Source organism: Alosa sapidissima, chromosome 12 (assembly GCF_018492685.1).
Source record: "Alosa sapidissima isolate fAloSap1 chromosome 12, fAloSap1.pri, whole genome shotgun sequence".
Classification (NCBI taxonomy): Eukaryota; Metazoa; Chordata; class Actinopteri; order Clupeiformes; family Clupeidae; genus Alosa; species Alosa sapidissima.
Genome location: NC_055968.1, coordinates 15169561 through 15196380, shown reverse-complemented (window position 1 = coordinate 15196380; position 26820 = coordinate 15169561). Strand labels below are relative to the sequence as shown.

The window sequence follows — 26820 nt, the reverse complement described above, 5'->3', positions numbered from 1 at the left end:
CCGTTTGTTTACACACGACTTGTCATTCAATGCTGGGCAGGGCACTAACGTAAGACATTAACACCTGGAGACCTGGAGAACGGTGCACTTTCACCCCTTCTCCAGGTGATTTCATTTGGCTTGGTTCTGATTTTTGCCCGATTGCTCGTTAATTGATTGGACGTGGCAAGCTCTATTTGAGCTTTTTTTCGTTGTTGTTGTTAATATAAAGATTGTGAAGAAGTGATTGCAAAAGACTCAGAGGAAAATAAAAAAGCTACTTTTTTTTTAAAAAGAGGCATCCCTGTATCGCTCCATGTTAAGGCACATTCTTGCTGTCCCATCCAGGTGGTGAGACCAAGCCCCAGCCCCGCATTGTTTCCGGACTCACTGAACAAAGCTTAGTCATCGAACAAGAGCCTCCTCTCGTCCCTCTGAACACATGTGGCCCCTCCAATCACAACGTCGGCAGGATATGCAGATAAATATACATTTCAGTTTTAGTCATACGATCTGTGCGTTGCACAACCTCCTGAAACAGCCTAGGGTAAGGCTTCTGAGCCCATACGTTTCTGATGCTTATGGCATGATCACTGAGGAGGCTCGACACTAGGGCCCACTCCTTTTGAAAAGCAGGCCTCTACAGCCCTACGTAGTGATCCCTGTTGTTCATTTGAGCATTGAACACAGGGCCTGGCAGACGCCTTGAATGTTAAAGTTACAGCCGAGTGCGAGCCGTCTTCTGCTTTAGAATAGCGAGCATTAACCGTAGTGGTGAATGTTAATAGGGGGCATTGAGGGGGGGGGGGGGGGGAGTGAAAGGAGTCTGTGTTCAGAGGAACTCGACAAGGCCTTGCTGACTTCTTCTGCCCTTCTCCTTTCAGGACAAGGGCACGACTTTTTAGTGCAAACTCTTGCTGTCTCAGCTAAAGCACTACTTCCAGTGCTATCAGGCTTTGTAATTTCCCACCCCGACCCAGAAAAAGCACCCCGTTACCCGCGCCTCCACGGAAAAGCACCACCGTAACCCACCCCTACACCCACCCTCCCTGTACACACACAAAAAATCCATAACCTAAACCAAGACCCACACAAACAGCCTTTTAACAGTTTTTCGAAAACAAGGAAAAAAATATTAACACACAAGCTCTAGCGACACCTTTTGAAGGATAATCAACAGAAACATACAAACCAACAAGTAAAAGGAGAAGCTCTTAATATCTACAAAAAACGATCGATTCTTTTTAAGTTCACAGAAGAAGAAAGGGGGAAAAAATAAAAAAATCGGAGGAAGAAGAGAAAAGGGAACTCAAGTAAAATGCTTTGCATGATTCCACACAAATTGCTGCATATGCAACGAGGGGGGTAGGCGCTCAGGGTGTGGCAAGACTACAGGGCAGCCTTGTGGTCTTGACTAAGAACCACTACACTGGGCTCCACTAAGAATAGGGCACGAGGACAAGACCAGAACAGAAGTTTGTGCTGAAGCCAAATGAACCTTAATCAAACCTATGTGTTTTTAAACCACTGCGTGGTAGAAGTGTATATGTGTGGACACACTCAGAAACACACTCACACAAACACACATACGGGCACACAGACATAACACACACATGGCAAGGAGGCTTGCTAACTTTGTAGTTGGCCATGCAAAGTCCAACAGCATTAAATGCATCACGAAGAGCAATCTTGCCCTCGATCGTTACACAGGGTGTGTCCGTGTCAGGTACACACACACACGCACACACACATACTGCTCCTGCCAACGCAGTGGTTGTCCATAGCTGAAGCTAGACTAGGGGGAACTCTGTGGTGAAAATAGTTCTTTTTTATTGAGCATAACAACTGGAGCTCGGAGTGGTAAGCTGGTGAGCAGATGGGTATAAAATGGAGTTTGTTTATCCAGGCTTGCCCAAAGACCCTGCGGCTACACTCACACACACACATACATACACACACACTAATGCTCACACTCCTACCGCCACCCCCTTCAAACACTCAATCCCCGTGCTCCATAATAAGACATGAATAAAGACAACTCTAAATATCTCTTTAGAAATCAAAAAGCTAACTTCAAGTGCAATCAGTTTCATGGGGATATCTCATTCTTTTGAAGAATATTTTTGAAAAGTGTTTGTTTTATATAGGTCACAAATCCTGACATGTCCATCTCCAAAAAACAACTGTTCTCTTTTTTAGGTCTTTTTTTAAGAGAGGTTCTGCACACATATCTTTTTCTGTCTTTTTGGCAGCCTGTCGTCAAAAGCTAAACAAAAACAAAAGGATGGGCCTAGAGTCACCGTTCGGATTGGACCATGTGTACCACACATTCAATCTTTTGTTTCAAGTACCCGTTTCTTTGACAAAAAGTGCCCTTCTCAGTAACAAAGTGCAATCAGAACCTGCTTGTATCCCATTAAGGTGCAACGGACCAACTCTCAGAACAACACAGCCCTGCAGCAATGCCGAGGAGGGGAACATCGACCTCAGCCACAAACACTCTCTCTCTCTCTCCTGCAGATCTGGTCCACATATGCACCAGCGAATAGCCACCTGCACCCAAACACACACACATACACACACACACGTGCGCCTCCTCTTGGGGAGCTAGCCTGCGGAGGGGTAGGACTGGCGGCATAGGCCAGGCCAGGCTAAGCATGCTTGCGTGCCTGCTAGGCTAGGCTAGGTCAGCAGGCCGTCACTGCGGCTCTCTGGAATAACACTCAGTAGGCTGTGCCGTCTCCCGCCGGAGGCTGCCCACTTTCGCGGGTCTGCTGGAGCTTTGTAAGCACTCCGCCAGATTCTCAGGAGCGTGTTTAAACGCGTTGCCCCTCCCAATCCTCAGCCTCCCACCCCCCACTCTTCCTCCACCACACCCTTCCTCACTCGCTCAGTCTCTGCTGCCTGGTCGTCCGGCACTCCCGGGCCTACGGGTGAGTCACTCGGTACTAAAGTGGCCAGCAGGCGACCCCACCGCCTGACTCTCTCACATACACGAACACACACACACACACACACACACACACAGCAACTGATGCACAGAGGCCCAGGGGGCTAGTGGTGTGTGTGATCCCGCTGCTTGTTTTAAGGGCCTTAGAGAGAGTCCGAGCCCGAGATCGGAGGAACGGACAGATCTGATCCAGAGCGGATCTGGCCCGTATTGGAGCCAGACTCATTCACAGGCTCGGCCTCAATCTGGGTGCTGCCGGCAAACAGGCCGTGGATTCCTCCAGTCGAAAATGGAGAGGGGGAGAGGAGAGGAGTGGTTAGGGGGATTGGGGAGGGGTTTAGTGGGTGGTGGAGTAGGGTAGGGTAGGTGGGGGTTAAGACAAAAAAAAAGACCAGATTTGATCCGTTGTACAGCGAAACACGGCTGTTTCGGGGCAGATTATATTTTGGAATGCAAGAGACATTGCGAAATCCACACACCTCCCCCCCTGCCCCCCGCCCTCTGTGGCTGGCTGCAGCTGTTCGCTTTTCTCTCTCTCTCTCTTTCTCTCTCTGGTTCTCTCTCTTTTTGGCCTCCTAACTTGGACAGGTATTTATTGCTCTTCTCATCACACAGGTTGTCTTATGGTTCGTGGTCCCTAGGGCAAAATATTGGAATAAGCACTTTCAACCCTCCTCTTTAACTGCCTTATTAAATACATCTCATTCAGGTTGGATATCTTTAGTTAAGCTGTGCAAATGCATTTAAAAAATAAAGGTGCTCAATCTCGTCATCTTTTCACTGGTGCTGAGTAAAATAAAAAAAGAAGAAAGAAAAAGTTTCCCCTGTCTTTTACCAGCTGTTTGTTAGACAGCACACTCTCATTCGCTCATACAGACAAAACCCTGGAGAACTTCTCAAAGGGAAGTACATCACTTCCTTTAACCTTTGGGTGGGAACTCAATGGTTCGGTCAAGTGCTAAAGTTTTTAGGACAAAACGGGTATGTCGGAATTAAATATTCTCTAACATTCAAGCAGTATTCTCTCTCCCGTATGCAAGCTTCACTCTGTGAGAAATCAGAAGTCAAGCTGAAGGAAAACACCCCCATTTGATTTGCAATATATCTCAAGTTAAAATGGGACCAAATATTATCACCATCTAATATATATATATAGATATATATATATATATATATACATGTATACAAATGTAAAGTGTCAAGTACCCAAAAGCAGTCAACTCAAAAAGAACATACGACAATGACGATCAAAAAAAAACACAAAAGATTAAGACGAATCAAATTAAAAGAAATGCTGAATAAGCAGGGTGGCGAGAGGTAATATTCGGTGTGGTTTTTGCCGCTTGGCCACCGATGATGATGATGATGATGATGGTAGTGCTTCAGAAACACTGCACCCCACCACCTCCCCCCCCCAATCCCTGGTCCTGCGCTGCAAAGAGCCCCCGCAATAGTGGATACGACTCTGTTAACCTTTCAGAAAGACGAACCAAAGATTTCTTAAAACCTAGTTTATAGAGAAAGCAACACTTCACTCAAACCCCTGCCCGATTCTTTCTGAACCATTTAGGAAAGAAAAAATATAGAAGTTGCTGCATCAGAATTGCATATATTGCCTTATTAATCAAAGAGACAATATCAGGTGTTATGGAATATGTACATGTTATAACTGCATTAAAGTAGAAAAAGACTGATTGGTTGTTTTCCACCTCCCTGGACTAACTTGAGTTAACCCGTGCAACAGCCCACAGGTGGGGGTGACACCACCTGTGTTAAGACAAGGCTCTGTGAGAAACAGACCCGGAAACGTTCTTCTCTACTGCATAGTTGCTCTGTTTTTCACAAATGCATATGGTAAAGCCATCGCTCCAGTATAGAAAAGAAAAAAGAGATACGACTCAGAAAGATGGAGACAGGGTGGAGGTGACGTGAAGTGCTCTTTGCTCTTTTGTGTTTTTTTTTGTTTTGTTTTTTAAACAGACCCCTAAGTTGTGAGTCTACTCTGTAAAATCTAAAGCACAGGGGGGTAAAAGGTAAAATGAGAAAACAAATAGATTTTTGTGACACCCTGATTTTGGTTTAGAGAGGAGCATGTAGTTGTCATTTTGTTTGTTTGTTTTTTTGTTTTGTTTCTTGTTTTTTTTGTTGTTGTTGTTTTTCAATTTCCATCTCACATGTCCCCCGCCGCAAACCCTTCTCTGCGTCCCTTCCTGAAGTCCCCAGCGCGACGTTCCGACGTCCCTTTCGTCTCACTGCACCTCCTCCACAGCCTTCTCGGCCGGGGTGGGGCTGTGTGCATGGCTTCCTGGGCCTCCTTCGACGGTGGCAGATGCGACGGTGGTGGGGCCGGCAGCAGCAGGAGGATGAGCCAACTCGACGCGCCTTCGTCCCCGGCCGCTGCGTCCGCCGTTTCCGGGGCCCGGTGGCCCCGGGAGTCCTACAGAGGCCCCCTCCAGGAGCTCGGGGTCCCGCACCCGGGGCTTGCGGCCGCGCCGCGACGGGATGCCGTTGCAGCCGTCCTTCTTCAGGTGGCGGTGGAGGTGGTCGGAGCGCACAAACGTCTTGAAGCAGCTGGAGCACTGGTAGGGCCGCAGGCCGGTGTGGACGCGCATGTGGTTCTTCAGGTCGTAGTTGTGGGCGAAGGCAGCGCCGCACTGGGTGCACAGGTAAGGCTTCTCCCCTGTGTGCTTGCGCATGTGAACCTTGAGCTTGTCCTGCCTGTGGACAGAAGAAGAACAAGATAGAAAAGATGGTCACGGCGCAGGTCACAAGACTGTCCATTCAGGGAACACCCATCTGACACAACCATTCATGACTACAGGCCAAGATACTGGTCTCAGAGAGGAAGCCACAGACAGCTATCAATTTATCTTGTCAAATCATACACTTTTAACACAATTAACTACTTTAGAGGTCAGTTACATCCAAAATGGTTAAGTCCTGCTGGAAACAATCCAAGTGTGTGGACAATAAAAAAGGGCATTTTTAGTGTCAATAAAGAAACAAGACTAAACTATAGTAAAAAATAGGAACTTTAAAGCTTTAAAGAGACAACTGTATATATTTTTATCGTGGAATATAGTATGATGTGTTCCAACTGTTTATGAGAATTGTCTCAAGACCTGTGTTTCTTTGAGCATCCCACTGAAAATGATAGAATAAATATGTATTGTTCATCGATTGAGATATCATAGATTTACATCAGGGCTGTACAATGAATCGTTTTTTAATCGATATCGCAATTTAACTGCAAGTTAAACTGCAAGTAGCTAATCGCAAGGGCTGCAATTAATTGTGCAGATCGCAACTCTATCCCAAAGGTTAATCTTGTCACATCTGTGATTTTTATATTCATGTCATCCTCTTTGTGTGACAGTTAAGCTCACCTAACAGGAGTGTTAGCATTCTCACTAATTAGAAGCGGCCCAACTTAAAACAAATATGGAATATTGAACTGAAGCTTAACTTTCAAAAAGTGTATTGCAAATCAAATCACAATCACGAAATCTGAAAAATCGCAACTAGATATTTTCTTCCCAGATCGTGCGGCCCTTTACATCTAAAGTCTTTCATCTAATTCATCCAAAGTAGGTGACTGATAAGAGTCTATAAGACTCATCACAAAAGTGATTTAAATATAAACAGACTACAAAAATGAAGGCAGCCTAATTACTGAATGCATTTTTGCAGCACATGTCATTGACACAAATCACCATAATAAAATAAAACCATGAGAGTGTCACCCCACTGATAAATCTTAGTTTTAATCCTTCGAGCCAGACAGGGAAATATAGTTTGAATATCCTGCAGCAACTTCTATCTCCTGCTCTCAGAAGTTGAAACTGGGGCCAGGCTGTGTGAAAGGCACTGCTAGCTACTGCCTGCTTAAACAAAGCAGCGGGCAATTCTGTGATTCCTTCCTTATTGTTGTGTGTGTGTGTGTGTGTGTGTGTGTGTGTGTGTGTGTGTGTGGGGAAAGAGGGGGTGGGGCCGTGTATTACTCTCCTTACGATAAACGATAAATACTGTGTTACCCTGGCGACCCCCTAAACATTCCCCGGCACATCCTGCTCCTATCTGACGAGGTGTGGATTTGGTTTCAGCAGTTACAAGTGTTTGCTCTGCTGATCACCACGCCGGGTCATATCAGGACAAGGGGCTGTAAATCTATTTTTTTTCCCTCTCTCTCTTTTTTTTTATCTGTATTATTTCAGAGAGGAGCGGCAGCAGCCCAGCTCTGGAGGGCTCAACGTCCAGTCCAGCGCCTGGTAATGGTGGGAGCAAAGGAACCCTGGGTAGGTGGTGGTTAATGCCTACCATAGACGCAGTTTATAATCAAAGAGCGGCGCCGAGATCGCTACAGCTGCCCTTGATCTGGGCATGCTGTGATGGGTCACCACTGTCTAATACAGGGAGATGAATTGGTATGAGGTAGCAGAGGCCCCCTTTAGGCCATTAGGACAACACTACTGATTTCTCAGGGCAACTCAGGAGACCTTGGCCGGACAGGACTGCAAGGAAAAGCAGTATTATTCAAGGTTATGGAAATAGTTGTGCATACCTGCAAAAAGCTATGCATTGCACTCCTAGTGCAGAAGTATGATACTAGCTCTTACTTAAAAACTGGTCACAGAAACATTGTCAAGGTTGATTTCGGAGGATTTTTTTTCTATTAGAATTTCCTGTACACAGGCAATAAAAGGGGACAGAATTCTTTAAATAATTCAAACCCTTGGACATTTAACAGTGGTGTGGATCCCCTGAGATGCTAAAAAACATGCAAAGGATAGAAGAATTCTTCCAAAGCAAAAGCTCAAAGTCTTTGAAGAGGAAATCCGACCCTCTGATCCTGGGGGCAATTTGCAAGTTTGTAATAACGTAAGGAGAAGCAGGTGGTTTGTGCATCAGCGGGGACGAGAGGAGAAGCCATAAAACTCTTTAAATCTATGCAGTGTGTGTTGTGGAAGAGGATGGGGAAACTGCTGTCTCTGTATGCTACTATGTGTGTTTGTTTTTTGTGTGCGTGTTTGTGTGTGTGTTTGTGTGTGTGTGTTCGTGGGTGTGTGTGTGTGTGTGTGTGTGTGTCTTCTACTCACCCCTAAGCGGGGCAGAGTACAGCTCCACACTCACCACTGTGGCTAAGGTGACTGAATAGCCAGGCAGAATGGTGGCTTAGATAATACACAACCACAGACACACACACACACACACACACACACCACACACTAGTGCTGGCACATGTGCGCGCTCACACACACACACACACACACACACACACACACACACACACACACACACACACACACACACACACACACACATAAGTAAACACAACCAACAACCACACACAAATGCTGGCATTCATGCAAGCACACACCAATGCACACACTCAGTGTGTACACAAACACACAGGGAAAAAACAAACACACATGCATGTGCTCAATTGGCATACCCAAACACACACACACGCACACGCACACACACACACACACACACACACACACACACACACACACACACACACACACTGGGCCATGGAACAAAGTGGCACACACTGATGGGGGTGAATTATTTAAAGGACGGGAGTGATTTATTACAGCGGCAGGCACACTCTTAACCCTGATCAAGCAGGATTAAGATTACAATGCCCCTTCCCATTGCCTGCCTGCTGCATTTAGATGGCAAATTTAGATCACCCGCCCGCACCCCACAAACAGGGGCGCTGATATTTTCGGCTCGCCTGCGCGTCTATTTCCAACGCGCATCCCCTGATTAATTCATTAAGGGGACTGTTTCATGGAAAAGGTGATGCTCCCTATACATGGGAAATCATTTTGCACACACACACACACACACACACACACACACACAAGCGCATACACACATGAGCACACACAAACACAAACATACACATATACACATACACACAGAAGCTGGCACAGAAGAGCCAAACCGCACACTACATTAGTCAACCAATGAGAGAGAGAGAGAGAGAAAGAGAGAGGGAGGGTTAAAATAAGATAGAGAGAAAGGGAGGGAGGGAGAGAGGAAAAGAGAGAGAGAGAGTGACGTATGTGCCGTGGGCAATAATCAACATACCTCGGGATCACAAGTTCACACAACTGACTGGCATAGATAGAGCTCAGCCAGAATCCCCCTCCCCCCACCCCCAACCTTTCCCTCTGCCATCCAGCCCCTGTATCGGAGCGACGAGAATTTTATAGTGGCCTCATCCCCTGATAACAGCCCACACTCACAACGTTCAGCTCACTTTTATAGGACCCCCGCCTTGTTAAAACTGCAGGACTTTGTGATGAACCCTCTCACACTCTACACTTGTGCCTGTTTTATGGCACCCCCACCCCCACCCCCCGACCCTGCCAAACATTCAAACCATTTTGCATGTTCATTTCTGCTCAGCGTTTTAATCAGTGCAGATTACCAAAGGTACGTCTGTGAGGAGGACAGTGCTGTACCAGAGCCACAGTGTGTGTGTGTGTGTGTGTGTGTGTGTGTGTGTGTGTGTGTGTTCAGTGGGGCTTGATAGCACTGTGGGACACCGTAACTGCTACCTTGGTCTTTTCAGTGGGAGCAAAAAAAGCTACATCATAGTAAAGGGCAAAAAGAGAAAGTGCTCTATTGTTGCTCTGTGTGTGTTAAATCCAATTATGAAATAGTTCAAAGTTCCACAGCAAAGCATTCAAAGAGGGGACTGGGACTAGGACTGTTTAACTGAGCAATAATTGCCCCAAAACAAGCGATTAGCGTGGGCTGGAATGGGTGAACTGGACTGATTCTGAGAGAGGTTCTGACTGGGTTGGACTGATTCTGATTGGTGCTGACTGGGTTTGACTGATTCTGAGTGGTGCTGACTGGGTTGGACTGATACTGAGAGAGGTACTGACTGGGTTGGACTGATACTGAGAGAGGTTCTGACTGGGTTGGGGCTGAATTGGACGAGCTGGACTCTGGTTCTGGTTCTCTGACTTTGATACTGAGGGGTTTCTGGCTGTGTGTGAGTGTAACTTTCCTAATGGCCTACCTGGTGAAGCGCACTTTGCAGATGGCGCACTCGTAGGGCTTTTCTCCCGTGTGCGTGCGGATGTGCCGGGGCAGCTTGCCTGCACCCTGGATGACCTTGGAGCAGATGGGGCACTTCTGGAAGGCCTTAGAGCGCATCTTCCTCTCGCCCGTGGCCCCAGTGCCACCGCCACTGCCGGCCTGGCCGCCACCCCCGCCACGCACCGACCACAGCAGGCCCTGGGAGACAGCGGTGGCGGTAGCCACGGCGGCGGCGGCCGCTGCGGAGCCTTCCTCCTGCTGCGCGCTGTTAAAGTACTTCAAGTAAAACTCCACGTCCGGGTCCTCCCCGTCGGGCGGCTCCTCGCCCGCCGCCTCCCGCTCTTTCTGCCGCTCGATGGAGTCCATCATCTGCTGCAGGAGAGCGCTGGCCGAGCCACGCTCTGGCTCCCGCTCCTGATTATTTGGATCCCGCTTCCGGTCTCGCTCCTGGTCCCGCTCCCGATCCCGCTCTCGATCTCCTGCCTCCACCCGCTGCTCTTGCTCCAGTTTCACGCGCTCCGTCTGGAGGTAGAAATGTCCGTTCTGGGCCCCCGGGGTGTAGTAGTGGGGTAGCACGGCTTCTCCTCCGACCCCCCCATTGCCCCGGGCCCAGGCCGAGGACACCTCCATGTCTTCCTCGTCCTCTTCATCGTCCTCTGGGTCCTGCATGGGTGGCTGGGCCAGGGCGAGGGCCAGGGGGGAGTCGTACTCATGCGGCACGTTGTGGGTCCCGTTGCGCTCCGCTCCGTTGCGCTGGCTAAAGTGCTGGTGTGTGAGCGGGTCCCTGAGCTCTGGCGTGCTGCAGCTACTGCTGCCCCAGTGCGCCCCCCGCTGGAAGAATTCCAGGTACTCGCGGGCACGCAGCTGGTTCCCCTGCTCTCGTGTTCCTCGGCCTCCTCCCCGACTGCCACTCTTAGGCCTTTCCTCATCTTCTCTCTGTTCTTCCTCATCTTGCTCACTGCCCGCCTATGGAGGAAGGAAGTGAGACTCAGTCAGTCCGTCTTTGTATATCAATAAACACAGTCAGGAAAGCCTCCTGTGACAGAAAAAGGCCTATAGTGTCCCACAGGAATCAGGAATATGCTAAGCTATGCTAAGCTAAGCTATGCTGAGCTATGTTATGCTATTAACTCACGCTATGCTGTGCTATGTTATGCTGGGAGCGTACCTATGTTCCCCGCTTTGTATGAGACCGGGGAACATAGGACCCTTTTTTAAAACCCCAACCATAACCCTAACCCTAACCCTGAGCGGGGAACATAGGACCCGGGGAACATAGGACCTGGGGAACATAGGGATGACCTCGTTATGCTATTAGCTCAAGTTAAAAGAGACTAATCAAAAGATAGAATTGTTATAAATTTTGGTCTGGAGTTGGTTGGAGTGACAGTGAGGAAGACTTCTACACTTGCTGATGTTGGGGTAAACATAATGTAAAGGAAAGAAACTAGCTAAAAGACTATTGCAACAAATTAGCGATCAAAGGTCTTAGCAAATTCTTTGAGAACAGTCATATAGGGCGAACTAAGGTCTTGGCATCATAAACGCCTTTTTTACAGAGCAGTTGCCTTGAACTTTGTTTTCTAAAGTTTATGTTATGGTCTGTAATCTAAACCTTATTTGGTAAAAACACCTCACCTTCACATGTGAATTGTTCACTGGCAAACCAACAAGATACTCTAAGTTCGAATTGGAGCTACAGAAGTAGAGTGACCAAGGGCTCCATAATGACTGGTTATGGACAATTGTGCGGGTAAAGGCATGGGGAAGCTCCATTCAAATACAGTGACAAGCCACAACACTACTAAATAGCAATATGAGACAGGTCTTGTCCAATTTTGACCAAATCATATAATCATGAGAGTCATAGCTGATAAAGGCTGGGGGTAAGAGAGAGGCTACAAAGCCACTCAGAGTGATTGAATCCATTTTGCATTATCCTAATTAGAGTGGGGTTAGGAGACCAGGGATCAATGGGACATTAGCAGATTCTACAACAAGTTGTTTGATATGCATGCCACATCGTATCACATACGATCATCATGGTCTTCCCAAGCACAAGCCATCACTACAACCGACAAGAAGACAAATAGGCTACTGAAATGTTTGTCCTTTGAGTTGCAGACACTTCTGTACTGGAATCTTGAACCTCTACTTGTTATTGAATCTGTACCAGGGTACAGATTATAAAGCAGTTGAAGAGGCTCAAGGTGGTCTTGTGTCTTGTTAAGGCATGATTATTGGCTTTCCTCTTTTGGCAACTCTATGTAGGCTACCCAAGGGGGTAAGCAAATGTTTGGAAGGCGTACCCCCTATGGGAGGCTCTGAGGCTAATAAGGCTTCACCTGAAGTTAGCATCCCATTGACCCCCATTCATTTTGGCGTCACTTTGAAAGCAAATTAGTTAACATCTGAAGCGTTTTAAACCTTTATATGACCCATTTCTATTTCCAGAGAAATACAACTTGTGTGACTGGCGTCATAACCTTGTATCTCACTTTACTGCTTTGTAATTCTTTGAAAACCAATGCTAAAATGATGTCATGAGCATGCACATGAGAGAAGTAACCATATTTTTTGGATAAGAAACTGAAGGCAGTCTAAGTCCACGGGTGAGCTATTTAGGAAAGCATTGAGGGGAAACAAACAATTAAGTGATGTTTCGTTGGGTTGGCTCTACGTCGGAATAAATCACCTACCAGAAGCTGCACTAAAACTCGGATCAGTCTGCACGTTATCAATTTTCTTAGCGCGGCTACCAGACGACTTACTGTGTATTTGTCCGTTGCTTGACGTCACGTGTTATCACTCAGCTGACACTAAGGATGCGCAGTACAATAAGGCTTCACCCGGAAAAGGGGTTCAAATTGACTTCACTTGTCTCTATCGATGTTTATAGGGGTGGCTCTGTCAATTTCTTTTATGAGGCTAGGCTACCTATAAAAAGCAGATTGTTCTTCCTACTTTTCCTACTCTCACCAAAGAAAAAGGTTAGGCCAGCTATAAAAAGTGTACCTTTAAAACAACAGGACACCATGAAATCACACCAGCATAATTTTATTTGGACGCTGAACAAAGATGTCATTATTTATGGTAATGCTAATTTGGATGGTGTGAAATATGTTGATAACATTTTGCATTTACACTGAATCATTTAACAGACGCCAAAGTAACTTACAAAATGAGGATTAACATTCAAGTTACATTGCAAAGGACACCTTAGGGTACCAATAAACACTACTTCCCAAACACTATGAAACTACCAGAGGAAGGCAAGGTATATACAAAATGTAATCAAAGGAGATAGTGGTAGAGGGAGGAGGAAGAGAGAAGAGAAGGAAATTCATGTTAAGGGTTGTTACTAGATGTTGAAGATGTGCCATGAGCCTTCATGAGAGCATTAAAGTAAGTGGGACCAGACCCAATAATCACTTTGTAGGTTAGTATGAGTGACTTTAAATTAAATGCGGGCAGCTAAGGCTAGCCAGTGGTGCTCTATGAACAGTGGGGTATCGTGCCCTTTTTGTTTGACACGCTGCTGTTATATGACATGGGGTGTTTGACATTACATGACATTTACATTTATTAATTTAGCAGACACTTTTATCCAAAGCGACATCCATCAATTATATTACAAGGGCCATTGTCCCCGGAGCAACTCGGGTTAAGAGCCTTGCTCAAGGGCACAATGGTGGTAGGTGGGAATTGAACCCACAACTTTTTAGGCTACTGTATGCTAGCCCAGCTCCTTAGACACTATGCTACCACCGGCCCACATGACCAATTGATGACCTATTTGTGTTTGCATTAGTGCTCCTACAGGCCAATGTTATATGTACTTTGCATAGCAGCGAGTCTGAAAGGCCCCACTAGGGTCCATGGGATGGACATCTGCATAAAGCCGTGCATGCCACCTCAGATCACAAAAGTTACCTGGACCAGGCAGACCCTTGTGCTCTTACGTACAAATTCTCATTCTGTAGTATTGGGTTGTAAGCTACTGTTTCATTCTTATCAATCTCAACCTCAGCAAAGGTTCTGACATCATTTGTCAAGGAATCTTACTGGAACCATCACCCTTTGACATCTCAGATGACGCTAACCTTTGGCTAACCTGTCTCACTGAGACAAAGCTGTTCATGACTTGTAATGCTGCGAATCCAACAGCCACACCAAGTTTCTAAACGCATTCCTGCCAGACCAGTACATGCAGGCCCCTTCTTCCAACAATATAGTGAGATCCTGTTGGGTCTAATATCTCTGCAAGGCCATTGATATAGACATACAGATAAACATATCCATTGAATTGTCAGTCAAACCGAATAGTACTTACCACATAAAGTGCGAAGGACCAGATCAATACTGTCTAACAGAGTTTGAGGAGAAGATTGTGCTAATATGATAATGATAAAGCATAGTGCTAATGCAAATGTGAAATATTCTCCAATGATGCAGAAAAATTGATTAAATATATATATTTGAAACAACTAATTAAGTAATTGATTAGATGATATGAATATAAAAGACCTCCTTCAAACCCATTTCCAAGTCCCAAAGGGTGATATTTTTTTACCTTGTCCTTATCGTATCTTGTAGTAAATAAATAAAATGAAAGGGAATCAAAAATAAACTATGGTTAACATCTGAGTGTTAGTATTTATGAATAAACAACATAGACTAGGACAATATACATTGTGATGCATCAATTATAATTTTAGAATCAGATCATTACCATTTTAATCATAATCAAATCCAATCAGGAAGTCACTGAAAATCCATACCTACTGTTTATAACTTTTCATCAAATCCAGTAGTTACCTGAAAACCCTTAACCCTAACATACAATCCATTACCTGCTCCTACCTGTATTGAACTTAAAGACATTCCACCAGAACTATTGAGATTATGACAGGGCATCATATTATCTGGGAATTTAAGAAAACCTCAACACTAAATAAATCCAATTATCCAATCTCATCCAATGAAAACGATTTCCTGGAATACAAACATATCTTACTAGAAAGTGATGCAGCTAACTGCATCTTCTACTGTATGTAGAATACTATTAAAAATGCTCCTTCGGGAAATATTACAGAACACACAAATAATACTTTTCAGAACATAGTTTATGGAAAAGGCATGACACGGACAGATTGAGTAACATTGTGAAAGGAACCTAATCCACCATCTTGATCAGCAAGTTGAGGCTACTCCCTACTGGTTTAGATGATCAAACTACTGCAAAGCTGGTCAAGCATGAGTCAAGCTGGTCTACTCTTAGTGAGGGCATCTGTTGTAGAGCAGTGTGCCATGGGTGCTTGTCCATTATAATATTGCACAATATTATAATGGTGTGTCTGAAGGTTCTACCTGTCTGTGTGTGTGAATTAGCCGTTTTTGTGTTTTTCATTTTTTCTGAGGGATTATTAATATTATGGGGTTTAATGGTATGACCTCACTAATCTTAGTTATATGACTTAGAGGTATTAGCAACAGAGGTTGTGCCTCTAAGTGTGCCTGTTTGTGTATAGGTGTATAATATATATGCATGCCTGTATGTGTGTGTATGTGTGTGTGTGTGTGTGTGTGCGTGTGTGTGCGTGTCCATGTATATGTTTATTTCTGTGTGTATACATTATTTCTTTGTATATTTGTCTGTGTGTGTGAGTGTTTATGTGTATGTTTAAGTATGTATGTGCCCATATGTGTATGTTTGTGTGCGGGTATGTGTATTAATGTATGCGTGTGTGTGCATGTATGTTTATGTATGCGTGTGTGTGCATGTATGTTTATGTATGCGTGTGGGTGCATGTATGTTTATGTATGCGTGTGTGTGCATGTATGTTTATGTATGCGTGTGGGTGCATGTATGTTTATGTATGCGTGTGGGTGCATGTATGTTTATGTATGCGTGTGTGTGCATGTATGTTTATGTATGCGTGTGGGTGCATGTATGTTTATGTATGCGTGTGTGTGCATGTATGTTTATGTATGCGTGTGTGTGCATGTATGTTTATGTATGCGTGTGTGTGCATGTATGTTTATGTATGCGTGTGGGTGCATGTATGTTTATGTATGCGTGTGTGTGCATGTATGTTTATGTATGCGTGTGGGTGAGCTGTGAGCGCTGTGCGTACCGGCGGGGAGAGCACTTTGGTGTCCAGCAGGTGCGTGCAGACATCTTGGACGGGCGAGATCTCCAACAGACGTGCAGCGCTCAGGATATCGGCCACGCTCGAATGGCTGACCGTCAGTGTGGCCGTGTAGGCGAAGTCCAGCAGCGCCGCCAGCGCCTCGGCGCGCACAAAGTCGAGGGCGTAGACGCTCTGGTGGTTGGCGGCCAGGCCGGAGGTGAAGAGCTTGTGGAAGTAGGCGCTGCAGGAGGCCAGGACGGATCGGTGAGCGTGGAACTCTTGCTCCTGCACGACCAGTAGCACGTCGCACAGCAGGCCGCTCAGCCGCTGCTTGTTCAGGCCGCCCAGCACGTCGGCGCTGTGCTCGGGGAACGGGATACCCACCGGGCCCTCCTCGACCACCACGTCCCTGGAGCCGTAGCCGCCCGAGATGCCGCAGCTACCGCCACTGTTACGCGACCGCGCATGGCGGCTCCCCCGCCCGCCGGCCCCCGACGACATCTTCCACCAGCTTGCCGCCGAGCCGCCAATCACAGGCCCCGCCGGCACGTCCGTCCTGCCGTCTGTCCGTCTGCCTGTCTGAAGGAGACACAGAGAGAAAGAGAGAGAGCCATCATGTGAGAACTATGCTCATAAATCACACAAACAAACACAAATCATAAAACAAAACAACTGAGGAAGAAGAGAACTGCCAAACCGAAACATTCTTACAGAGAAAGAGTGAAGCCGTGAGCAAATGTCAGCGAAAATGCCCTTGTTTACATTCATATACAGACAGATGCTGGCTAGAACTGTGCAGGGTTCACCTGAGACTGCTGACGGTCAAAATGAAATGTGGTTAAAAACTAGCCTGGCTAGCGCCACCACTTCTCAATGAGACGTGGTCTGGGAACCAAACGTTCATTTTCTCGTATTTGAAAAAAATGCCCAGATCCGTTTATTGGGTGCCACGGATGTCTATCAAATGCGTCTGTGCATAGCTCATCATCGTCTTGCTTTCCCACCTGTTCTGTGATTGGTTCCCTATCTCAGGCGAAAATTTGCTCCATGGTCTCCAGGCTGCCTTAGCAGCGTGAATCAAATCGCGCGCAAGGCAGCATGGGAACACCCAGGCTAGTTAAAAACAAGCACTGCAGAACATTGTGGCCTAATGACTGAAAAATGGTTTCCTACTGTTCAAATACATACCAGATAGTATTGATCTTTACTAAATGCAATATGAATCTGCACAGATAACCATATACACAGCATGCATAAAAACTTATGTCTGGATGAACAAATAATAACATTAAGTGATATCAGAATGGGCTGGGTAGATAACAAAAGTGCCTATAGACCCTTTCAACAAGGTAAACAAAAACAATGCTTGAACATTCTATTTGGGCCCCAATCTACTTCCTCTGCATTAAGATAACATATGGAATGTTAAAACGGAAGTCTTGTGGGGCCAACTATGATGCTGATAATGGAACTCTCTTGAAAGGGTCTACTGCCACTGGGAAACTAGTGGGAGGGCAGTGCTGGTGGTGCTAATTCATGGTGAAGGATAAGCTATTATAGGCACAGCCACTTTTAAGTTCAGGTTTGGGTCAGGCCAGCGAGCGAGCGCAGCGTGAGAGTGTGTGTTAATCTCTTAACTTCTGGTATGTCAGTCTGGTCTAGGGCTCCTTTGTTGTGGCAAATATTCCAGCCAAGGCCTGAATTTTATTACGTGCCCATCTCTCGGGTAGGGGGGGTGAGGATTTGTGTACTTGACCGAAATACATATACAGTAATCTCAAAAGAGCAGCAGAATTATGCTAAAGAAGAATAACATTAGTAGTATCTATTTGATCGTTGCAGTTCAATAGAAACCAGTCAATGGCTGACAGCAGCGAAAGGATTGAGAAAACATCCAGGCTGTAGTCCGGCCTAAAAGCTGTGGGCTGAGCACCAAACATAAAAGTCTTCCACAACACACCCCCGGGACTCATGGTGACTTAGCAAACACTTTGCATAGTGTCAGTCTAACAACATTACAACAAAGTGTCTCTTAACAACGTTATTTCCTCGTGGCCTATGTCAAACCCACGTGAGGCACAACGTTGTTTATGTATATTTTTCCCTTTCGCCATGCTGGGAGGACTCTCTGTGTGACCTGGCTGTCTGGCCTGCTGTGTGTGCGCTGTGCCTGGGCACTGGTGAAGTGTGGAAGGGGAGGTGCTCTGGGGCAAACTTCTGGAGCGCTAGCGTTAGCGTTAGCGTGTGGCTGTGAGGGGGAGTGAAGGGCAACCCAGCACGGCACGGCGCGGCAGACTGAGGGGGGTGGGCAGGGGGGGCATGGGGGTGGGTCAGAGAGAGAGCACACAGGAGTGCAGAGAGGAGAGAGGAGAGGGAGAGCACTGGGTGTGGGGCTGTGCAGCATGTGCACTCTGTGTCGTGTCAGTTGACTGCTGGGGAAGGGGGAGAGAGTAAGAGAGAGAGAGAGAGAGAGAGAGGGAGGGAGGGGAAGGGTGAGGGAGTTTGGGGAGGGGTGGCCGAGGGCGAGAGGGGGGCTGCCTGCACGAGAGACTATAGTGGAAAAAACCCACTGGAGGAGGAGGAGGAGGAGTAGGACACGCACAGCCTGCGAGGGAACAGTATTAAAAGGGAGGTTGTCAATCCGGTCTGAGCCGGTTACCCCACCCTGCGCCCTGTGCCAAGTTTCAGGAAAGGCTGTCCCCTTGCTCACGTGTGGGGGGTGGGGGGTGGGGGGGATTAAAATGATCGACTGCAGCCCGAGCAAGGGGGAGGGGGGCTCGGTGAAGCAAACCCTCCCCGATTTGTTCGTTCAGTCACACACACACAGGCACGCATGCACGCGCAAACACACACACACTCAAACACGGAAGGCAAACAGCTTCGCTCCCACCCCCCTTCACCACCTCCACCACCACCACCACCATCACCACCACCCCCCGGCTCCCATCTGCCAGAGAGACCCAGCAGGGGGTTGAGGCCTGGGGGATTATGCTCTATAAGAGCAATGCATTCAAATGACATTCCTCCAGACCAAGCCCCTTGGTATGTATGCCAGACCTGCTCGAACTGGGAGCTCGCTCTCACACACACCTTTAGCCGTAAACTGGCAGCCCGGCTTCCCACACATCCACCACAACTGGCACCATTTCAACGTGAACCCGAGGATTAGGTAAAACAACAGATAAAAAATACTGGTTTGGTTGGCCCCTTTACTAACCACTAACTCATCTGCGCAAGAGGGAACTGTCCTAACCGTAGAAGTGTAGCAGTATTGCATTGAAATTAATGTGTTGTTATAGGAAAGATTAAAATGGTGTGAAAAAGCCTGGTATGGCTGACACGGCACATTCTGACTGTGCCACACCTGTATCAGGCAATTTGACATGTCCTCCCCTGAATAAATAAACCATGAGGATAGGTATATGTGTAGGCAGAAATGGCTGTTGGCTGGAGCCGGTCACACGCATGCAGCTTTACTGTTCACACGGTACACACACACACACACACACACACACACACACACACACACACACACACACACACACACAGTGCAGGGGCCCTGATAAAGCCACCAGAGCGAGGGCCTAATTTCACTATCCACCTCTCATTTGACTATCTATGAGGCAGGGGAGAGGCAGGGGGCTAACTGACAAGTCCTTGTTATGTGCAAAGGAGACAGAGAGAGAGATAGAGAGCGAGAGAGGGAGGGAGGGAGGGAGGGAGGGTGAGAGGGAAGAGGTCACTGAGGGCAAAGTCTCTAAGATCTCGAGAGAGAGAGAGACAGAAGGAGAGATAGAGGGAGAGAGAGAGTGGCTCATCTGTGTAGCATTCCCTCAAGCCTGCAGTAAGAATACTTTTACTTGAATACTCCCAACACATGAGGTGGCCAAACTGACTCAGAACCTGTCTACTTCTACTTTATTTACTTTCTGGTTTTCTCCCCCAAGCTTGAACAGAAGGACAGAAATAATAGAATAGTTGTCTTGTCAGTCATCAGTGTTACAGGTGCGGGTATGGGAGCCTGTCCCAGAGTAACCCGGCAAGCGCAAAGGAGAGAGAGAAAGAGAGAGAGAGAGAGAGAGGAAACACCGCAAACAAACCTGATCCTAACACCTCCTCTTGCCTCCCCAACATTCCCTATTACTTATTCATGGTTGCGGGTGACGGGGGCCATGACGTGTCCCCAATGTCTCGTTTCAAGGCCTCTCGTATGGCACACTGCACACTCCGCCCAGCGCTACACGGGCTGCTATCCACCGGGCAGGGCAAGCCACTGCTTTGCAAGTCAAACCACAAGCCAGAGCAGATCTCACCCCACCACGCCTTCTTCATGCTGGCCTTATAATCAGCGCCCAGCACCCCCTACTCCATCAACACCCCCACCCCCCCTCCACCAGCAAACGTCAAGAGCAGGTATACAGATTAGATTTCAGGGATAATCGGCCCTGTATCCCCAAAGCTGAATATCCAGCTACTGGTTTTCCTCCAGACAAGTGTGAGAGAGATTCTTTTTACATTGCCTCAAGCATGTAAACAAGCATGTATTATTTCAGCCTGATGTTAGGTGGTCTGGCTCTCTCACCACTGAAGGTAGCTATCAGCTGGACATGATTTGGCAGGGAAAGGCTGCCAAAAGCCTGATGTTTTATCAGACGCGTCATATCAGCTCTCCGAGAGAAAAAGAGGGATATCTAAGAATGCTGCGCTCCAGTCGGGCCCCGCGCTGCATTCCAGGAGCACGCCGGCTCATGACATCAACACAAACAACTCTTGCTGCCTCACAGCCAGCAGCACTGTCAGAAGAGCCTGCCTCTGTCAGAACTGTTTTCTGTTTGTTTGTTTGTTTTGTTTTGGTGAGTATGGATTTGTTTACTGCGATTTACCATAGCTGTGTACTTTTTTTTCCTTAACAGTTTCTAGTGGAGATGTAAGAGGGGGCTGTAGGAAAGATAAAGACAGAGAGATAGAGAGAGAAAGAGAGAGAGAGAGAGAGAGAAAGCAAGAAAGACTGAGAGAGCAGGAGGATTAGAAAGCTCACTGTATGCCTACTGTATATGTCAGCTTTCGAGGGCGCAAAGCCCTGAAACACGGCGTAGCAGGAGGCTACGGCGTGCCGACAGGGGGGTGTTCCCCAGCTGGGAGTCCTGAGAGCGTGCCTGCGATTAACAGCCGCCACGGCCCACAGGGCGAGGGTGGGGGCCGAGGGGCAGGCCAGGGGAGGGGAGGGGGATCACTAGCCAGGGGTCAGCAAGGTTCAAGGTCAAGGCCCAGCGGATATTACAGGATAATCGGAAACGCTATGGAGAAAGGGGATGGAGGAGGAGGAGGAGAGGGAGGGGTGAGGGGAGGAGGGGGGTGTGGCGAGTTCCAAGAAGAACAGGATTTCAAGCAAGGCCCTGTGTGCATTTGTGTGTGTGTGTGGGTGTGCGTGTGTGTGTGTGAGTGTGTGCGTGCGTGCGTGAGTCACTACTGCCAGCGCTGGTAGGAAGCCTGACTGGCCATACAGAGCGTAGGCAGGAAGTAGGGCGAGCAACTGATAAAACTAAAGTTGTGGGGCTGGGCTGCCAAACTGGAGGGATGTCAGAAGGCTGCCAAAAATCAAGACTTCTCCGCACAATGCCCTGAAAGGTAGTGGGCGAGGCTGTTTAAAACAAACTCGCACCACCACTTCAGCTGAATCCAAGCCTGCGCCTGAAAAAAAAAAAAAAAAAACACTCTACGAGACTTATAAAACCGCCCTCAGCCCCACACAACCCTTGAGAGACTCAAGAGGGGGAAAAAATCTTTATAATTTCAATTTCTTATGTCACACTGGACAATAAAATTTTAGTGAGTCGAAGAAGTCGCCTTTATTATGGAAATCCAAAGGTCAAAGTTCTATCGCCACACATGCCAGTTACACCGCTTGCCAAGAACTGTAGATATAATGAGAGGCACAGCCTAGAGGCAGTATTATACACGGCTACAGGCAAGCTATCAGAGAACAGGGAACAATCTATTAAATTAATACGCTGTGTTTCTTCAACACTTTTATAGCAGTGATAGAACACATAAAAAGTTTGCAAACCTATGTAATAGGCCTATTTTTGGCCCTTGATGAACTGATACCAAAAGTGTTGTAACAAGATTATACTCTTTTAGCACCTGTTCCAAAACCCTTTCAATTTTTGTGGCCAATTTGAATAGCGAGTTGAGAACTATTGTGACAGCTTTAAAACTGTGGTGCATTTTCCTGCAGTGACATAACATTGCAGCACATCAGATAAAAATAAGAACGCTAGAATGAACAAAGTGACACTGCAGACCATCAGAAAGTGACCGACAATTTACAATATTCTATTTGATTGGAAAACTTTTTGCACATGATCATCCTGGTGAACTCTCTGAAGTCTCTGAAGAAGCAGACCCCCCCCCCCACCACCACCACCATATCCCCTCCCCTCAGCAGAGGACAACTAAAAGCCAACTTCAGTTTGTGCACTCATCCTTGTGCTCTATACCACAGTGGAAGATACCTTGGGAGTATAAGTGTGAAAAGTAGAGGAGAGGTCTGCTCTCACACACACACATACATACACACACACACACACACACACACACATATACACTCACACACACAACCCCCAACCAAAGAGCACTTCCTGTGGTGTAACAGAACCCTCTCTGTTATCAGATGACCAGCTCGCCCAGACACTGCAGTGCGCTGATCTCTGCCCAGCCCAACCCCTGCCTCGCCGAGCCCACACTAGACGACAGACCCACCTCAACTCCCATTTCCTCCTTGACACGACTCAACCGGGTGGGGGGGGGGGGGGCTCACAGACACAATATCCAACCAACACCATCTCTGACAAGCATCTTCTAGTCTCACTCACACAAAAACACACCACATAGAGACTTACACATACACACACACACCACAGGCCACTCAGTTACCATTGGGCCTGCCACTCTGCTCACAAGCATGGAAAAACATTCTGGCCTGGTTTGAGAGGGACATGAATGACACAAACAGCATTCACCAACTATTTACAAAGAAACCAGCCTGATTCGAGGGCACAATGTGGGAAAATAATGAGGGAAGCCGTCAGTCCCCAAGAGATAATGGAGACTCCAAGAAAGCCTTTTAAATATGCAACGCGGGCATATAATAAGGTGCGCTCTCTGATTACCGGTGGATAAACCGCACAGGGGACAACACGACGTGAGGCTTTGCGAGAAAAATCTAATTCGATCAAGTCGCCCTCTTTAAATGACAAACCTGGAATCCCACCCCAATCACTGGCCCCTGAACGAAACACAACACACACCCACGACTCAACATACACAGAAGGTTGCCTGTCGGTGTGGGTGAGGGAGTTACAAGATTATTTTATTGCTGACGAGTGGAGCTCATTCTTAACGGGTTCGCGAGGACTTCAGTCTGGCCAGCCACGGTGGCTGACAGTGCAACTATGGGGCACATGGATCCACACTTTAGTGCCCCACACTCCCCTCATCCAATACATGTAAGCAGTTTACCACCCACCACCACCACCGCGCACCCACCAGCACCATCTCCGACGCCACGCCTGCACTTTCAAATACTACTCCACTTCCTCACTGGGCCTGTCCCAGTCACACCAGCTTCAAAAATTCCCCCCTGTGACTTTGGCAGTTTGGCCTTGTGGTTTGTATTACTTCTTGTGGAAAGTCATAAAATACTTGTGTTATTTATTTTTTTTCATGGTTCCTCAAAGGCCTATGTATGTTGAAAGATCTTTGTACGACAAATGAGTTAACAACAGCCCTGCTAGAAATACTTTTTGGCAAATCCACTTCCTCGCAATGAATTAAAACTCTCCAACTGTACACTAATGGAGTATGACTGATGTAACGAAAAACGCTCAGACACTTTCGATTCTCGCTTTCGTCTTTCAAAGAATGTACAGCGGCTGCCTGCTTGTGCGTTCGCCAGGCTGAGAAGTTTCTCAAACGCTGCCCCACTGCATTCTTCTGTAGGTGCCACGACCCGAACTGACCCTTACGCTGCCATTAACTTGCCATGTGTGTATGGTTAGGGTTTACATTGGGAGATAAAGACAGGCTGGGCCACTGACGAGTCTGTGAGGGCTGTGCACGCATTCACTCAGGGCCAAAGACGTCACCTTGTGTAACAATAACAACAAAAAAACTCTTCCGACTCTCTCTGTGTCGATTTCTTTCTGTATCTCACTTTCTCTGAACCCGCAGTCTTCAAAAACGGGTTCTGCAAGTACAAGGTGAACAAAGGGAGGGCAAAATCATATGTCCTTAAATACTTCACAATTACAATAGAAAAAATCATTCCAGCTTCCTGCAATGTCTGTCAACATCAGACACACACTATTGCTACATATGCCCCACTGACTCAAACACACACAAAAACACACACACACGCGCGCGCACACACACATACGCACATACGCGCACACACACACACACACACACACACACACACACACACACACACACACACACACACACACACACACACACACACACGCGCACACACACACACGCACGCACGCATGCGCACACACACACACACACACACACACACGTACACAGCCCCCCCCCAAAAACCTGCACACAAAAAACACAAACATGCACACACACAAACACACACACACATACACAGTCCCCACCACAGAAAACACACACACTTGTGGTGTGCACTTGACATGTCATAAGACAGTGCTGATGAAGACTGTTTTGTGAGGGCAAGGAGGGGAAGTGGGAAGCTTGGGAGGGGACAGCAAATAGGGGAAGGGGTGAGAAGCAGTCAGAACAAGAGAGAGAGAAAGAGAGAGAGAGAGAGAGAGAGACTACTGCGAGCTGACACGAGGCACAGCTATGGGAAAAAACGCCTGCTGCTTTCAAAGTCCATGCTGGCATTTGGAGTTGCCAAAAGTGCCACGGACAAGACCGGCGCGGGGAAGTGAAACTGTCCGCTAGAGGTGCCGCCACATTCTCTTGCCTCATACCAGTTCTGTGTCAAAACCACCAGGACCCATGGCACTGTATTACCCCCCTACACACACACATGCACACACACACACACACGCACACACACACACACAAACACACGCACACACGGCACATAATACCAGCCAGATGTCATCAAGTCTGCTGACATCACGGACATTATACTCAACTTGACTGTGCTTTAGAGACAGAGAATGAGTTAAGGAACAGCCGAGACATTTTTAGGGAAACATCTGCTACTCTGGCTGCCTTCAGCGCACGCACGCACACACACCTTCACACACACATACACACACACACACACACATACACCTGAGCATGTCCAAAAAGTTGTGAGCAGCATCGACACCGATGTCTCCTTTCTTTTTTTCAAAAGTACCTGCCACATCCAAGCACTTCTCCATTTCCTCCCCTCCACCTCATCTGCAAGTGGGTCAAGAGCTCGAATCAAGACCTGTCCCCCTCCCAACACACACACACACACACACACACAGCAGCGCCACCACTCCACACACACTCCCCCTCACCCCCTCTCACAAAGATCCAGCGAGTTCTTCTCTATCTCTGCCTGTCCTCTGCCAGGCTGTCAGTACAAGAGAGAACAGTGTGTGTGTGTGCGAGCACTCTGTGTGTGCGCGTGTGTATGTGTGTGTGTGTGTGTGTGTGTGTGTGTATAGTTGCTCTTACCAGCTGCCCAGAAGTGTGCTTGCCTCCTCCAGCCCTAGTCGGTCTCCCCCTGCCTGCCTGCCTGCTTTGCCTGCCTGCCTGCCTCCGTGTCTGGGCAGGGCCCTGCCTCGGCACCAGAGCAATCGCGAGACAGGAAACTTCTTGAGTGGCCGTAGTTACACAGGCAAGCCCTTGCCTGATCCCACACAGGCAGGCAGACACCTACCACCTCCTCTCTCCCTCCCTGCCCTCCCCCCTCCCCTCTATTTTCAGCCCACTGCTGTGGCTTTGCTTCCTGCCACGCGATTGGCCTGACGGCTGCTCACTCACCACACCTCCCCGTCGGGATAGGCTGGCGGCTGTTCCCGTTCCTGCATGGCCAAGGGCAAGGCACTCTGGGATGTGGAGTCCTTGAGCGCTATCTGACCTGCTTGCTAGCCCGCCTGGGCGAACTACGAGTCCCAGCGCTCTCCCCCTTGCCACCCCCACATCTCCGAGCCTGCTTCAACGTAAGCACTCAGGGCTGAATTATACACTACAGTGTGTTGCTAGCAGGATGCCAGGTATTAAAAGTACAGACCAGCCATCAAACAGGGCCAAGCTCCGCAGGAAAAAAACCCCACCAGACCACTGGTTTCCCCCGAGTCACAAGCAAGCGATAGAATACAATTATATGACACAATGACTCGTTCTGCATTTTACGAAAAACTTCAGCATTCCTGACCTAAATACAGACTTTTTGGAAAGACTGAATAAGACGACACCACCCGGACAGATCCCCCCGGAAAATAATCCAAATCAGCCGAATGGCAAGGGCTTGATGACAACTTTCCCTCCAAACTTAGTTTGGCATGAAAGGACAGCATCTGTAGAAGTGAGCCCCAGCAGCTATCACTGTACCATGTCCTATGGAATTATTTTTGGTTCCTCGTTCCTTTCAAGCCGACTCCCCCCACACACACACCCTCCACATATACACACACACGCACATCAAAACCCCACCATCCACCTCCTCTCACAGCG

The 26820-nt window shown here is 47.6% G+C and overlaps 1 protein-coding gene across 1 annotated transcript; it reads right to left on the bottom strand.

Annotated features, from left to right (window-relative positions):
- Positions 1–1007: 1007 nt before the first annotated feature.
- zbtb7a (zinc finger and BTB domain containing 7a) lies at positions 1008–26174 on the bottom strand. Its single transcript, XM_042057090.1, is given in 6 exon segments — positions 1008–5647; positions 9972–10957; positions 16129–16704; positions 25819–25854; positions 25857–25968; positions 26128–26174. Coding segments are annotated over 6 exon segments (2226 nt in total). The 3' UTR covers positions 1008–5178.
- Positions 26175–26820: the final 646 nt, after the last annotated feature.